The following is a 16,293-nucleotide window of genomic DNA, read 5'->3' as shown; positions in this document are numbered from 1 at the left end:
ATAAATAATTTGAAAAAATGAAAAAAAAAATAGTTTTAAAAAAAACTAACAAAATACGCTTTTATAGAAAATCCAACTAAAAAATTGAAAATAATCATGGTATTAGTAGTTATAAATCTATATCTATACTAATATTAATATTATTATTAAATATTAAATATATTAAATATTATAAAGAGGAAAGATTTGTTTGTTTGTTGGTTTCGAATAGGCTCCGAAACTACTGGACCGATTTGAAAAATTCTTTTTCCATTAGAAGCCGACATTGTCCCTGATGAACATAGGCTACTTTTTTAATTATTTTTTTTTGGTTTCATGTGTGTTTTAATGTTTCCGGAGCGAAGCGAGGGCGGGTCGCTAGTATTTTATAAACAGATAGGAGTAGAAGGGATATTTTTATAATATCCTGAAAAGCACCCCACGGTTTTTTTACAATAAAATCATTTTTTTCTTACACTATTCTTAATTCGAATTAACTAAAATTTATTTTCTATTTTTTAGTTGGATTTTAAGCGAATTTTAGTTGGAATTTAAGCGTATTTTGTTAGTTTTTTTAAAACTATTATATTTATTAATGTTTTTGTATTTCTGTTTGGCATGTTCATTTTTTTTTTGTTTAATCGGGATACAAGCTCGTCGCACATGAGCTTTCGTACGAGCGAATTTGGCTAGAGAAGCCAGAATTACACAACAGTGAGATTGGTCATAACAGTCGATATTTTACCTGGAGCCACTGCGGTCATCCACACTGCGTTTCCAGAGATATTTTTTGCCACGTACCATCCGGCTATGGAATGAGCTCCCCTCCACGGTGTTTCTCGAGCGCTATGACATGTCCTTCTTCAAACGAGGCTTTGGAGAGTATTAAGCGGTAGGCAGCAGCTTGGCTCTGCCCCTGGCATTGCTGAAGTCCATGGGCGACGGTAACCACTCACCATCAGGTGGACCGTATGCTCGTAAGCTTACAAGGGCCATAAAAAAAGAAAAATTTTTTTTTTTTTTTGGAATCGATTTGTTATAGACGCTGGGCAGTATATTTTAAAGACTCTTTCTCCGGCACTCCTTTTGTAATGGCGTATACATTCTTAATGTTGTAAAATTAATTGAAGTTAGGTAGCCGCGGACAAGGAAGCCGTTACACTATCGAGATGCATTAGGGCGCCCAGTCGCTTCATTAGTGCAGCAATTTATCTAGATTAATGTACTAGCTAGACCGCTGAGTTCGTTTACGGTGCACTGAATTTTAAGCTTTAAGTGGAAATTTTATGGTCGAATATTCATGAAATTTCTCTAGACTTATTCTGGTTTTACCACACTATGTGTATATTTTGTTAGTGTGGAATTCAGTGCTCATTTGATGTTAGGGGTTTATCGATATATATATACACGATTACCAGGTTTTTATTTTTATTGCTTATAGGTGGACGAGCTCACAGCCCACCTGGTGTTAAGTAGTTATTGGAGCCCATAGACATCTACAACGTAAGTGCGCCACCCACCTTGAGATATAAGTTCTAAGGTCTCAGTCTAGTTACACAGCTGCCTCACCCTTTAAACCGAAACGCATTACTGCTTCACGGCACAAATAGGCAGGGTGGTGGTAACTACCCGTGCGGACTCACAAGAGGTCCTACCACCAGTATAATGTAAAATAAATTCTGTGATTTATTTAAGACAGGAATCGGCAGCAGCGTAGTACCCGTTATCCTTCCATCACAACAACAGTGGATGTCATTTTCATTAGTGAAAAATATATGACGGACATCGACTAACATTAAATCTATATATTAATACGTGAATCAAAAACTTTGTACCCCTTTTTACGAAAACTGCGCGGACGGAGGAGTATGAAGTTTCCCACACTTATAGAGAATATAGAGAAGGAGTGCAGAATGTTAATAGTTTTTTAAATTATGCATAAAAAATACATTAAATCAATAAAAAAAACATTACTCTCACTACCATGTATTTGACACACACACGCATGCACACTATTTGTTTAATGTAAAACTTTTCATATTGCTTAAAGTCTGTGGTCAAATTGAGAATAGATTAAATATTGTTTCTTTATTAATATTTGTCTAAAGTGTATTTTTGGCGAAGTCTATTATTATAGAAGTATAATAAATAGTATTTGAAAATAGAATCATAATAGTGTACAAAGTTATAATTTCAATTAATTATAGTCGAATTTCGACTACCAGGGGACTACTAGTATATTCAAAAGCTGCTTCTAAAAACTTTGAAGATTCACATTTTACGTGTTATTAGACATTCCGAAGTTGTTGAGAGAGCAGGGTTGCAATATGAAAAATAATACGAGATTAAAGGTTCGGGATTTGGCGGGTAAAATGACAGCTGTCAAACGAGGATTAAATATGGTCGCCCGACGCCAATACCTTTCTGAATTGACTTCATGATTTTCCTTTATTTTTCGAAAATCAATCCTGGATCTGACAATGTCGTGTATCGTTTTTAAGCGGCAGAACAGAAATTACTGTAGGTATTTGTTAACACTTTATAGATTATTGAACTCCAAAACTAAATGAACGCGGATGACTGAATGATTCTCGTTAACGTCAAATCAATACGCAAGGATATAATCGCAGAGACATTGGATTGATGGAACTACGCCATTGAAGCAAAAGGTGGGCCGTATGATCGTCTGCCTACAAGGGCAATAAAAAAAAACCATCATCCGTCCATAGCAGCGATGTTGTGCTCCCGTGCCTCTACTGCGACGCAGTCCTGCAGATCGCTTTAAAGCACAGGACCGTCGTTATGTAATACACTGACTTTGACTCTTATCTAAGACCTTCAAGAGCTCGATCTAATGCCAAAAACATACGCACTTAACACATTTTCACCAATGTCTTCCGCGATATAAGAATAATTTGTCTTGTGAGCTCCCGCTGGTAGATAACACCACCCTTATATTTGCCGTGCAGCAGTAATATCTTCCGGTTTGAAGAGTGGGCAGCCTTTGTACTATAGAACTGAGACTTAAAGCTTGTCTCTCGAGGCAGGCGGCGCAATTTACGTTGCTGATGTCTATGGGCTCTAGTATCTATGTAACACAAAGGGAACCAGTAAGCTCACTCGTCTGCCTACAAAAAGATGATCAACCAATGTCAAATACTAAAGGCTCTTATGTGTTGTTCAAAGGTGAATGGAGAGGCGATAGGAGAATGCTGGACATCACACGAGACAAGCCCGTCAAGGTCTGCGTGCGAGTCGTGGTACCAGTGAGGGATCACCCTAAAGTAAGTACCTAGCATATATCAAACTAGAAGTAATTTGATGTTTTCATCACTACATAGTATAAAACAAAGTCGCTTTCTCTGTCCCTATATCTGTCTGTCCCTATGTATGCTTAAATCTTTAAAACTACGCAACGGATTTTGATGCGGTTTTTTTTAATAGATAGAGTGATTGAAGAGGAAGGTTTATATGTATAATAACATCCATTAAATAGTGGAGAAATCAATAATAAATTACAGTTTCCGAAGCGAAGCGAGGGCGGTTCGCTAGTTTATATATATGTCGGAGAAGCCACAATTATTAACACCATCGTCAGACATCGTAGGGGCGAATAAGGTGATCGAGCTAAGACAAATATTGAGCACACCAATCACGTTTGTTGTCTTAGAACAATTTAGAAATCTTCTCTCGACGTTAGCAAACGAAAACGAATGACAGTTCTTAGGACGGAGGCACCGCTCTTCAAGAAGGCTGGTTGGTAAGTGTGATGGCGTCTACCCGCCTCCATCGGCTAGGCTCTGTCGTAGCACGAAGTTAGCAGAGTTCCGACGATACCGCAATCGTGCTGCCATCTCTCGGGAATCGTGCTGCGTTTCGTTTAGCTACCAAACTAATGATCGTCTCCGACATATATATTTCTAAGATGGGTGGACTCGCCCACGGTTCTGTGTTAAGTGGTTACGAGAGTCCATAGGCATGAACAACGTAAAAGCCACCCATCTTGGGACATGAATTCCAAGTCTAAGTTTCACAGCACAATGTCTGCCCCACTCTTCAGATCGAAACGCATTATTGGCAATAGGCAGGGTGTTGGTGCCAAATATCCGTGCGGGCTCATAAGTAATTACCACCATTATAAGTTTTATAAGATATCATTCCTTCACTGTCGAAGTCAATCGTGAACATTTATTAAGTACGCTACATGTCGGCGGGCTAAAAATTGCTACATGTCCGCGGGCGAACACTGGCAAAGTCGCATGACACGAATCCACCGAGCGTTTTAACCTTTAGGCCAGAAGGACTTTAATTTTATTTAATTGATGATTGATACCTACAACAGAAATTATTATTAAATAGCTGACCCGGCAGACTTTGTAGTGCCTCAATCGATAAATAAAAGACCTAAACTTTTGTATAAAATAAACTTAAAACAAACAAAAGGAATCCGTCCGACGGGAGACACATCAAAGGAAAAACAAATATGTTATTTTTATTTAATTTCGAGTATTTTCATATTTATCCTTACCTTTTAAACCTTCTCTGGACTTCCACAAATAATTCAAGACCAAAATTAGCCAAATCGGTCCAGCCGTTCTCGAGTTTTACCGAGACTAACGAACAGCAATTCATTTTTATATAACTATAAATATATTTGGTAAAAAAATCACAAATAATCTCAAATTAATACGTATCGAACTAAATTCAAGCTAACTGTATCACCAGTTTTGGTACCAAAAAAAATCACAGGTCATCCGCACACCGAAAAATAACAACAACAACAAAAAAAACAAAAAAGAATTCGCCAATTCTCTCAAGTTTCCCTGTCATTTGTGTGCTGATAAATTCCCGGGCTATTCTTCACTGTTATGTTCAGAGCAAATCGGGTCGGCAACAACACGTGCCTATCTCGTTTCTCCTGCGCGCTTTGAAAAATTATACGATTTTCCCATTCAAGGCTTTTTGGTACGACCAGCGAAAATTTCCTGTATCTTGCATCGTATTTTTAATGTACCCACGTTTTAATTATTACTCCTTCTCCTCCTTGTTTAATAATAACTAGACGATGACCGAGCTTTGCTGGGTTTTTTTTTTTTTTGATAACGCCATCTTGTTGTGTCTTTAAAGCGGTTAGTTGCCCTCATTTAAGAAAAATAGTATTATTATTCGCCAATAGATGTCGGGAAGAGTTGATTATTGAAAACACGAATAAAACAACATTTTCTGAAAATAAATCGTAGCTAGATCGATTTATCGCCCCCGAAATCCCCTGTATACAAAATTTTATGAAAATCGTTGGAGCCGTTTCCGAGATTCAGATTATATAGGTATATATTAATATACAAGAATTGCTCGTTTAAAGGCATAAGATAGTAATATAACTCTTTATTTGACACCACATGTACAGAGTAAACATATAACACAAATAATAGACGGTGACATAAATTGGCGGCATTATCGCTGAAAGCGATCTCTTCCAAGCAACCTTGCAGGGAGAGGTTAGAGGAATAAGCAAACTAGCATGGACGGTGCTATAATCTTAATAAACTTACATAAAAATATATAACTATATACAAATGTGAAAAATGAATACAATATAAGATAGACTTACATAAGATTAAATACAAATAAATACTAAAAATTTTCATATCATGTTTCTCTATGCTATGGGTTGGGAACTTTACGTGGGACTTTTGTTTCTACTATGTTCCTTTACTCTTTTCTGTCCTCTACGCAGTGGATAACGACATTAATGCTGGAGTCCATTGTCTACTTAATTTTTATTTTTTTATTGCTTAGTTGGGTGGACAAGCTCACAGCCCACCTGGTGTTAAGTGGTTACTGGAGCCCATAGACATCCACAATGTAAATGCGCCACCCACCTAGAGATATAAGTTCTAAGATCTCAAGTATATTTACAACGGCTGCCCCACCTTTCAAACTGAAACGCATTACTGCTTCACGGCAGAAATAGGCAGGGTGGTGGTGCCTACCCGTGCGGACTCACAAGAAGTCCTACCACCAGTAATTACGCAAATTATAATTTTACGGGTTTCATTTTTATTACACGATGTTATTCCTTCACCGTGGAAATCAATCGTGAACATTTGTTGAGTACGTATTTCATTAGAAAAATTGGTACCCGCCTAGGATTCGAACACCGGTGCATCGGACAACACGAATGCACCGGACGCCTTTATCCTTTAGACCACGACGACTTTAGTTCACAATACTTCTTCACAATTGGCTTTAAAACAACCTGGTACAATAACCTACCTCCTTGACATCGGGTAGCATAACTCGTAGACATGTCTACGATTCGTAGCATCTGCTACGCGTATCCAGAGTCGCTACATCTCAAAATTTATCTATCAATGAGACTCATTATATAATAGAAGAAAAAAAATAACCTTTACAAATATTTTAATTAATACAATTTAATACGGTAATTATTATACATCAATACGGCTTACGTCGTATCAAACCCGATTCAAATACCCAAAGCAACAGAATTATTAATTAATTGATTCTAAAATTCTATTTGAATTTCTCAATCAATGACCAAAAAATCCTTTTCAAAGCCTTTACATTAATTGGCGTACATTTACGAGAGGCTACACAGAATCAGCCCTTCATGCTGAAATGCTTAGTACCGCCCTTATTTATCCAAATACACAGAAAATGAAGGTAATTCCATTAACTTGATGCTCTTAAGGTCCGGAGTGATAATGTTCGTCGGCCAACAAGCTGCAACGGCACCGATAATGAGACTTTAACTAATTTATCAATTAATATTTACTAGAAAAAGGCGTGTTTTAGTGTTTCTGACCAGTACCTCCCATCTTGTCTGGTGTTAAGTCGCTACCGGAGCACATAGAGATCACAACCGGAATGACGCCACCAACCGAGACTTGAGGTCTGTCTCAAGTGTCCAGTAATTACGTAAATTACAATTTTTGCCAGTTTCTTATTGCCCTTGTAGGTAGACGAGCCCACGGCCCAACTGATGACGAGTGGTTACCGTCGCCCATGGACGTCAGCAATGCCAGGGGTAGAGCCAAGGCGCAAGCTACCGTTAAGTACTCTCCACAAGCCTCGTTTGAAGAAGAATATATCATAGCGCTTTAAGCCTTCGTCAAACAGAACGCGTACTTAGCGCGCGTCAGAGCGCTAAACTAACGCCGCGCTATGACGCCGAGATGTGATGAACGACTGTGGTAACGTACCGTCACACAGAGCGCCAGCGCTATAAGCGCTATAGCATAGCGCTCTGACGCGCGCTAATTACGCGTTCTGTTTGACGAAGCCTTAAGGAAACACCGTGAATGGGAGCTCATTCCAAAGCTGGATGTTTATCCATTAGGCAACGACGACTTAACAGATGGCTACCCGACGAACTCACTTACGATCCGACCTTAACTAGTTACCAGACCTATTAGACACCATACCATTGCGTAACTCAACTTAAGACATAAAATCGAACCGGCAAACCGGTGGCATAAGCCTTTACGGCCTCACAATAATCCTCAATATCACCAATTAGTGACAATATTGTTATGACGGTATGAGTAACGCCATCTGTTGTCAAATAGCTAAAACGGATATCGAAAGTTTATATGAAGGCGCATAACAATCTAATTTTTATCGTAACATCGCTTGTCAACTTTAAAGCCAAAACTCCGCTCAGTTTGTTTTCGTAACCACCGACCGATCGGTGACCACCGACGCGTCGGATCGGCTCAGTGGGCGTCGATACTAAAATGGTAGCTCTGGAAAGCTCCGGCTAATGTGTAGGACTGAATGAGAACGATTTTATTTTCCGTCGAGACTAAGGTCCGAGGGTCGAGTGTAACTGTTTACGTCGACTAATTAATTTGTAAATTCAAGGGGATTTATAAATTTGAAGAGATCCGTTTATGATTATAATCCTGAAAGTGCTTACGATAAAAAGATAAAAAGGTATATAACTAGTATAAAAACTTCTGTTCTCTGCACTCGGGGACTGCCGCGGTAAAGTAACTTGTGCAATTATAATTAGACAATAATTAATTTAATATTAAAACAATAATAAAATAAGACCACGCTATATTTATAAACGTTAACAAAAGCAAAACATTAACTGTCCCCTTCACACTCGTAAGCTAGACCGCGCGAGAGAGAGATGGGCAGACTTTTCATGATGCGCATGCAGTGCAACGTCACGCCGCGCGCTTATTCACAAACACTACACAAGCGCTACGTGTGAATGTGTTGAACGCGAGCTACATGGTAGGCGGAGTGGGGGGGTGTTCGGTTTTATTTTCGTTACGGTATTTCTTGATTCGGTCGCCGCGCTCTAAGCCCGCGACAAAAGCTACGCAATACCTTAAAACGTGCGTGAATTGCAAAATTTCATATTTTTATATCCTCTTGATATTACAGTTTTTTGTACGGTTCTTTTTGTCAAAAATCCTTTAGCGATTTCTGCAAAATATGTGAAAATAAGCTCAGCGCTAAAAAGATTAAAATATGTCTTCCACAATGCAAGAAGAACATCGTGCAGTAATTTTTTTATCCGCGTTGTTTTTCATTACTTCATTACGTAGTACGTAAGCTGACATGGATACCAACTTTCTATCTGAGGCTGTCATGTCTCAGGCTGGAGGCATGCTTGGTGATGATGTCCATGGACCACATTAAATATTTAACACCAATTAACAGTTAAACATAATAGTTTTCTTTGCCCAAAACGTTTTTTTATTAATACAGAGCTAAATATGAAAATTAAGAGATGCCAAAGTAATTTATTGTTTCCGGTAACTTTACGCAAAAGATCGTGACTCGTCAGAGTCTCGAGGGTATGTGCTTTAAACTGGAGCATTCAAACTAACACTCGAGTGTCGCCCTTATTGTAAAAGTTACCGCGTTAAATGCGTCGCTAATGACGATTACTCAAACACTTGCGCCGACCAGAGCTTCGCCCGTGGTGTAAGTTATTAGCGAACAGCGAGAAGTAACGGCTGCCTGTTTGATGATACCATTCGATGCCCAGATAGTTTCTAGAAGACCTTCCGTATCTTAGATCTGCTCTTGTCACAAGCGCGCTTCCATCGCCCGTAATACATGACCTAATCCTGTAAATTATGTAGTTTGAGACTCATAAATATGAAAAGCATAAAGCAATTACAAACTATTACATTTATAATTTGAATTAAATTATAATGAATTTGAAACTGAATGTAGGTATGAAATGAATAAATAAACTTTTAAAATCGATCTATTAATTACCGAGAAATCGGTAAACATTGTTAAAAAAAACCGTAGAAATTTCATCGGTTTTCTCGAGTCGTAGATCTAACAGAGACTACTTTTACGGTTTTATCTGGCGTTTTTTATTGTCTTCATGTTATTTCTTTCTCGCCGGATCTTCTCAGTGGGTCGTGTTTCCGATCCGGAGGTGGATTCTGCGAAGCACTGCTCTTGGTAGGACCAGTGTTAGCAACACTCCGGTTTGAGCCCCGTAAGCTCACCTACACGTCAAGGAGAAGCTGAAATAGCTCAAAAAAACTCAAAAAAACTATTTTGCAGTCCCTCGATAAAAATTCAAATTAACAATTTCATTCTTCAAACGCGAAACCGCAGCAACCTTTTGTTTTGTACCACAAACTCTCCGTGCCTGTACCTAGTCCACACCCAATATCGGTGGCTTTGGCCCACGCTGCTCTCGAATTTACGGGTTTAATTCTCTGGTGACGTGATACGGGTTCGTTTGACGGGCTGTCAGCCCCTGAAATAGCTTGCGAAGCTACATGGCCCTGATTGAGGGCACTTGATTAGGTTCTGTTACAGACTTCGAAATACCTATGAAACTATACGGGTATGAATACAGAACATTTCATAACGTGAGACCTTAGAACTTATATCTCAAGGTGGGTGGTGGCATTTACGTTGTCAATGTCTATGGGATCCAGTAACCACCCAGCACCAGGTGGGATGTGAGCTCGTCCACCCATATAGCGATATAAAAAAAAAACAATATTAAGACCACTTTGATTCCTCAGTGACTACAAAAGTTCTAATTATTCTACGAATAATTAGTGACACTTAAAAATCTTAAAAATAGAATAGTCGAACGAATATCGAAGGATCTAGTAGCATCTAGAGCGCTCGAGAAGTACAACGCCATCTATTCTCAGATAGCGGAAACACAATACTCGACTTGTGTCTAATATTCTCGATAATTCTAGGGTGTGGGTATCGGCTATAAAAGCGTTGCAGAGACGGCACGCAGTTAATCAGTAATCGGGAGTACTCGAAGCGAAACAGCGAACGGGTCACCTGAAGCGAAGCGGAAGAAGCGAATTGAGAATTTTGAAGTGTTTGTGAAGTGTTTTAAGTGTTCTAAGTGCAATTACAGTTTTAACTTGTACTTCGGTAGATTTTTTTATTTAACCCGAACCCCAGTACGTAAAACTGCAAGCTAACAAAGAACATCTCACACAATTTCTCGAATTCCAGACTTAACATGACACGTTTTATTCTGCATCTTAACTCCATACGTCTGACTGACACATCGTATGCGAATAAACCTCGAATCCAGCGCTGAAAGAGTCGGCTCAAGGAAAACGACTCGCATTAACCACTCATATTTGTATTACATATATATACAACTCTTATAAGTTCTCATAAAATCCAGTATTCAATATTCGTATGAATGAAAATAAGTAGATTACGTTTTTCGCTGAAAAACATTTTAGACTTCACTGGGAAGGGGGATTATCTGAACATCTTTATATGAAAGAATATGCGATACAATAGCCGTGAATGCAAACCTTCCATTGATTACTACTTAGTATGGCCATAAATACTGTTACAATTAAAAATAAACAAAATATCTATTGCAAATAACATTTATTACTTTTACAGTGTTTTAGTTTAATACATAAATATAAAACAATTTAAAGTATAAAAAGCTTATTCGAAGTGGTCTCCATTGGCTGCAATACAGTCCTTTAAACGTTGAGGCCACTCTTTCCATGGGAAAAATTTTCACTGCCAGCCGTACGGATTGTTTTAGGGACTCCAAATTATCATGGCGCTTAGAGCAAGCCGTACTCTCCAAAAGTGACCATAAATCATAATCTAGCGGATTAAGATCGGGACTAGACGACGGCCAGTCTTCAGCTCTGATGAAGTCCAAAACGTTCGTTTCCAACCAAGACTGCGTAGACCGAGCTTTATGACCTGGCGCCGAGTCTTGCTGGAAGGACCATTCTTGATTACTGAACATGATGTTATTAAGGGGCTTCACTACCTTCTCAAGAATGGTATCTTGATACACGTATGCCGATGTTTTGATACCTTTTTCACAAAAGTATGGCCCAGTCACACCTTCATAGCTAATATCCCACCAAACCATCACTGAAGTCGCATAGTGCCCACGTTGCACTTTGTTGACTAATTGGGAGCTTCCTTAGAGCTTTGAGCATAAATACGGTCATTTTGTTTGTTAAAATGTTGCTCAATTTTAAAAAATTTCTCATCCGTAAACAAAATTTTTCTATGACCTCCCTTTGCGTACCGCTTCAGTAGTTGTTTCGATTTTACCACCCTATTCTCTTTTAAATTATCAGTTAAGAAATTACCAGTATGTCTCTTATAGGCTGCAAGTCCTAAGTCATCTTTTAAAATACGCGACATGGTTCTAGGTGCTATCTTCATCTCCCGAGATAAAATCTTTTGCTTTCGGACAGGATTTCTTCGAATTCTTTCCCTTACTGCTTTGACCACCTTTTTCGTACGAACACTACGTGGACGGCCAGATCTTTTTCTGTCACAAACAGAGGAGGTCTCATTGCACCTATTAATAGCCCGGAACACAAACATTTAACTAATACCAAGCGTATGGAGAGTTTTAAAAATTTCATTTGGCTCTATACCTACTTTGTGTAATGCAATCACAGCGATTCGGTTCTCTTTATCACCCCACTCCATTTTAATATCGCAAAATATTGTATAATGTATTGGCGCCAAAATGAGAAAACTCAATGTGCAGTCATATTATTATAAAAATGACAGATTCCAAATTCAAATGTAATATTTTATTTATTTTAATTGTAACAGTATTTATGGCCAGACTAAGTATATAAGGGACACAGAAGGAAGAACTTGATGTGTTCCCCGTCGGACGGATTCCTTTTGTTTGTTTTAAGTTTATTTTATACAAAAGTTTAGGTCTTTTATTTATCGATTGAGGCACTATGAAGTCTGCCGGGTCAGCTAGCCGTTTAATAAAATTAAGGCCGTAGGAATTAAAATAGGTGTAATTCTCAATCCAATCGAAATGCGCACTTCAAAGTGTCAAGTTTAACTGGCGGCTTTCACGTTTTCACGTCTATATGACTTTGCGTAACAATATGTCTATACTATAAATCGTCTACAAATCGAAAGCAACCTGCAAACGTAACTAAATCAAATCCCGTAACAACTACGGAAATGTTTACTGAATAGATCATCGGGTGGACCGGTGCGAGACTTAATCGCCTTGATCCGATTATAGGGCACCCGAGCTTATCACGAGATACCATTAGTTGAGCTTTCAGAAAAGAAATACATTCGTTTACATCAAAATCATTTATTTCAACATAAATATTTTTCCGAGCTGAGGTTTAAGGTAAATTGAGCTCTCCAGCGAAATACTCGTGATTAATACGTAAAGCAATTTTTTACTGGTGGTAGGATCTCTTGTGAGTCCGCACGGGTAGGTACCACCACCCTGCCTATTTCTGGCATGAAGCAGTGATGCGTTTCGGTTTGAAGGCTGGGGCAGCAGTTGTAACTATACTGAAACCTTAGAACTCATATCTCAAGGTGGGTGGCGCATTTACGTTGTAGATGTCCATGAGCTCCGGTAAACACTTAACATCAGGTGGGCCGTGAGCACGTCTACCCATCTAAGCAATAAAAAAAGCAAATACTTTGTACCCATTTTTATGAAAATTGCGCGCACGGAGGAGTATGATATTTCCCACACTTATAGAGAATATAGAGAAGAAGTGCAGAATGCTATTTTTTTTTAATTATACATAAAAAATACATTAATACAATTAAAAAAACATTACACACACTACCATGTATTTGACATGCATACTATTTGTTTATTGTCAAACTTTTCTTATTGCTTATAACTATAAGCAATAACAAAATAAGAAATGTGGTCAAATTGAGAATAGATTAAATATTGTTTGTCTTTATTAACATTTGTCTAAAGTGCAGTCTGGGCGAAATCTGGGATTATAGAAGTATATTATTAATAGTCTTTGACAAAAGAATCTTAATAGTGTACAAACTTATAATTTCAATTAATTATAGTCGAATTTCGACTACTGGGGGACCACTAGTAATATAAAAAATACATTAAATCAATAAAAACATTACACACACTACCATGTATTTGTCACTACACACATATAAATACTACGTGTTTATTGTCAAACTTTTGTTTTGCTATAAAGTCTGTGGTCAAATTGAGAATAGATTTATATTGTTTGTCTTTTAATATTATTTGTCTTTAATGTACTCTTGGCGAAATCTGTGATTAGAAGTAATATATAATGACTAATCTTTGACAATAGAACAATAATAATGTTCAAACTCATAATTTCAATTAATTATTATAGTTGAATTTCAACTACTGAAGGGCCACAAGTACTCATTAAAACTGAATTTTATTATTACGACAATTAATGACTTTCAATCACGATCTACTTCTTCGGTTTCTTTAAAGGTTCAGTTCGTCGCTTCGCTTCGTATAGAACTGTCTTTATGTCGCCTATTCCACCCATTTATGGTCGTGTCGACAATGTCTACAATTTTCCAGAACATTCCCGATACATTCTAGAACATACTCGAATGTTCGAGACTCGTCTTGCTTATGTCGAGAACGTTCTCACGATACGCCTTTACGATACTCATAATAAATAAAACTGGAATACGGATAAAATGTTTTAGAACTTTCAAGAGATGTTAGAGTATAGTTAGTATCGAAATCTGTTTTTGCTATTTGATGTCATATTATAACCAATACCGTCTTTACCATAAGGGCACACGGGGCCCGTGCCCAGGGCCACCATTCTCAGGGGGCCCCGAAGGACCGACAATTTCTCTCACACATTTATTCTTAAAACATTTTTGTCGGGCACATAACACTTTTTTCACAAATCAGTAGTCTTATCAGAAGGCATTTAGGTAGGAAGGTAAGGTATTTACAAGGCATATACTACGCCATTATATAGATGACTGCGCTATTCCTACGGTACTAATTAATAATATTTCCGAACGCATCCTACCTAATTTACTAAGTAGGTACACCATCTAGCGTGATCGTAACCAAAAAACCAGCAGCATTCTAATATCATTAATGACATATTATATCATACTGTATTTGATTACCTATAATAAATGGTCATACTCAATAAAAAAATGTTATTATAATTCGCTTTTTTTACTTTCCAAAAGGGCCTCATATTCTTATGTGCCCAAGGGCCCCAGCCTAATTTAAGACGTCCCTGATTATAACGTTACTCGTAGCGGCACAACACTCAAGGAATGTTCCAGAATATTCGAGAGGTGTTCCAATTGTTTCGATATCCGTTTTTGTTATCTGACGATAGATGGCGTTGACTTAACAAAATCGTTAAAATCTAAAATTTCAAGAAGGACCAAAGTGTCTGAGGTAGCCCTAAGGATTGCAAGGTTCAGGCGGCAGGGAATAGAGCACATTACTCGAAGAACAGATGACCACTGGGGCCGAAAAATTCTCGACTGCTATTTATTAACTGGCTAATTAGATCCTCGACTAGTTCTATTAAGTATACTCCGAAGCAACAATCAGTAAACATGCAACTCGGTGAAAGACTCAACTGTATCGCCCAAAACACTTCGAGGATATAAGTTAATATCGCCAAATGCGGTCTTAACTCTGGGCAAAGTACAAGGCACCAGACCGCATAGAAGGTTGCCCATGCGATGGACTGACCAAGTTAAGTCGGCAGCTGGCAGTTGTTTATTAGACTGTACCAGGCTCACCACAGCCCTGCAGAAGTGGCGATTGCTCATGAGGCACCTAACATCTGCCCACAGCAATGATACCGAATGACGACCACGACCGCTCTGACAAGAGCGATACGACAACGGAATATCTCGTCACCGATGTAGAGCTCATCTCTATAGACTGAGAGCTCGGCGATCTTCCACAATGCATTACGAAATATCATTTTACCACCTACCATTTGGTTCTGAAATGAACTATCTTTGATGGTGTTCATTCAAAAATAAAAAATAAAAGCCAATAACCATTATTGTTACGTGCTGGGGCTCGGGATAAATAAATGTTCCACCAAAGTACAACTTAAAATTGTATTTGTCACTTAGAACACACATAGAACACTTTAAAATTCTCAATTCGCTTCTTCGCTTCAAGTGACCCGTTCGCTCTGCCATCTCTGCAATGCTTTTATAGCCGATACGACATCCCTAGAATCGTCGAGAACATTCCTCACAAGTCGAGTATTTCCAATGTGTGTGTTTCTGCTATCTTAAAATAGATGGCGTTGTACTTCTCGAGCGTTCTAAACGTTACTAGATCCTTTGATATTCGTTTCGGCTATTCGGCGATAGATAGCGGTACTCTTACCGGCGTAACATTATTAAATAACCTACTCGTTGTATTATGGTTTGATTGTACTAGCAATGCCTACGTCCATACTTACATTCACTACCACGAGAACCGTAAACAGATTACCATTAAGGCAATTTAAAAAATACAAGCTCTCTCCTGACGCACCCTTTGACTGAAGTGATTTTCGAACAAAAAGCCCAATATAGTTTAAATTAATTAATTCCATGTCACCAACCATTAATTGGATGCAGGCAAGAGAATTGCTTAACGTCGGCCAGCGCGGGTCCGATTTGACTGGCAATTATACCAGACTACCGGAACTGGCGCCCCCGGACATACAGGGAAATGGATGTGAGAACGAACAGAAAAACTATAGAGACGAATGCGAAAATAAAAGAATGCGAAATAAAAATATGCGAAGTGCTTTTCAGGATATTATCAAAATAACTCTTCTACTCATATCTGTTCATAAAATATTTATAACTATTAATATCATGCATCCCACGCTTTATTTACAATAAAATCATTTTTTCTTACACTATTTTTAGTTATTTTTTTTAAAATTGATTTTCTATTTTTTAGTAGGGCTTTCTATGAAAGCGTATTTTTTTAAGCTATTATTTATTTTTCATTTTTTAGTTGAATTTCAATTTATT

General features: G+C 38.0%; 1 protein-coding gene across 8 annotated transcripts in view; it reads left to right on the top strand.

Annotated features, from left to right (window-relative positions):
- Window positions 1-16,293, top strand: part of LOC114247861 (uncharacterized) — a 276,472-nt gene that overhangs the window by 225,470 nt on the left and 34,709 nt on the right. For all 8 annotated transcript variants that reach the window (XR_016324746.1, XR_003624908.2, XM_028180937.2 and 5 more), the window contains one exon: window positions 3,166-3,263. Coding sequence is in view for 6 of the 8 variants with exons in the window: in XM_028180937.2 (XP_028036738.1) it covers window positions 3,166-3,263 (98 nt within the window). In the remaining 2 variants the exon portion in view is untranslated. The remainder of the gene's footprint in view (window positions 1-3,165; window positions 3,264-16,293) is intronic.

The sequence above is a fragment of the Bombyx mandarina genome, chromosome 20 (assembly GCF_030267445.1).
Source record: "Bombyx mandarina strain Sakado chromosome 20, ASM3026744v2".
Lineage (NCBI taxonomy): Eukaryota > Metazoa > Arthropoda > Insecta > Lepidoptera > Bombycidae > Bombyx > Bombyx mandarina.
This window is presented reverse-complemented; position numbering and strand designations above follow the sequence as displayed.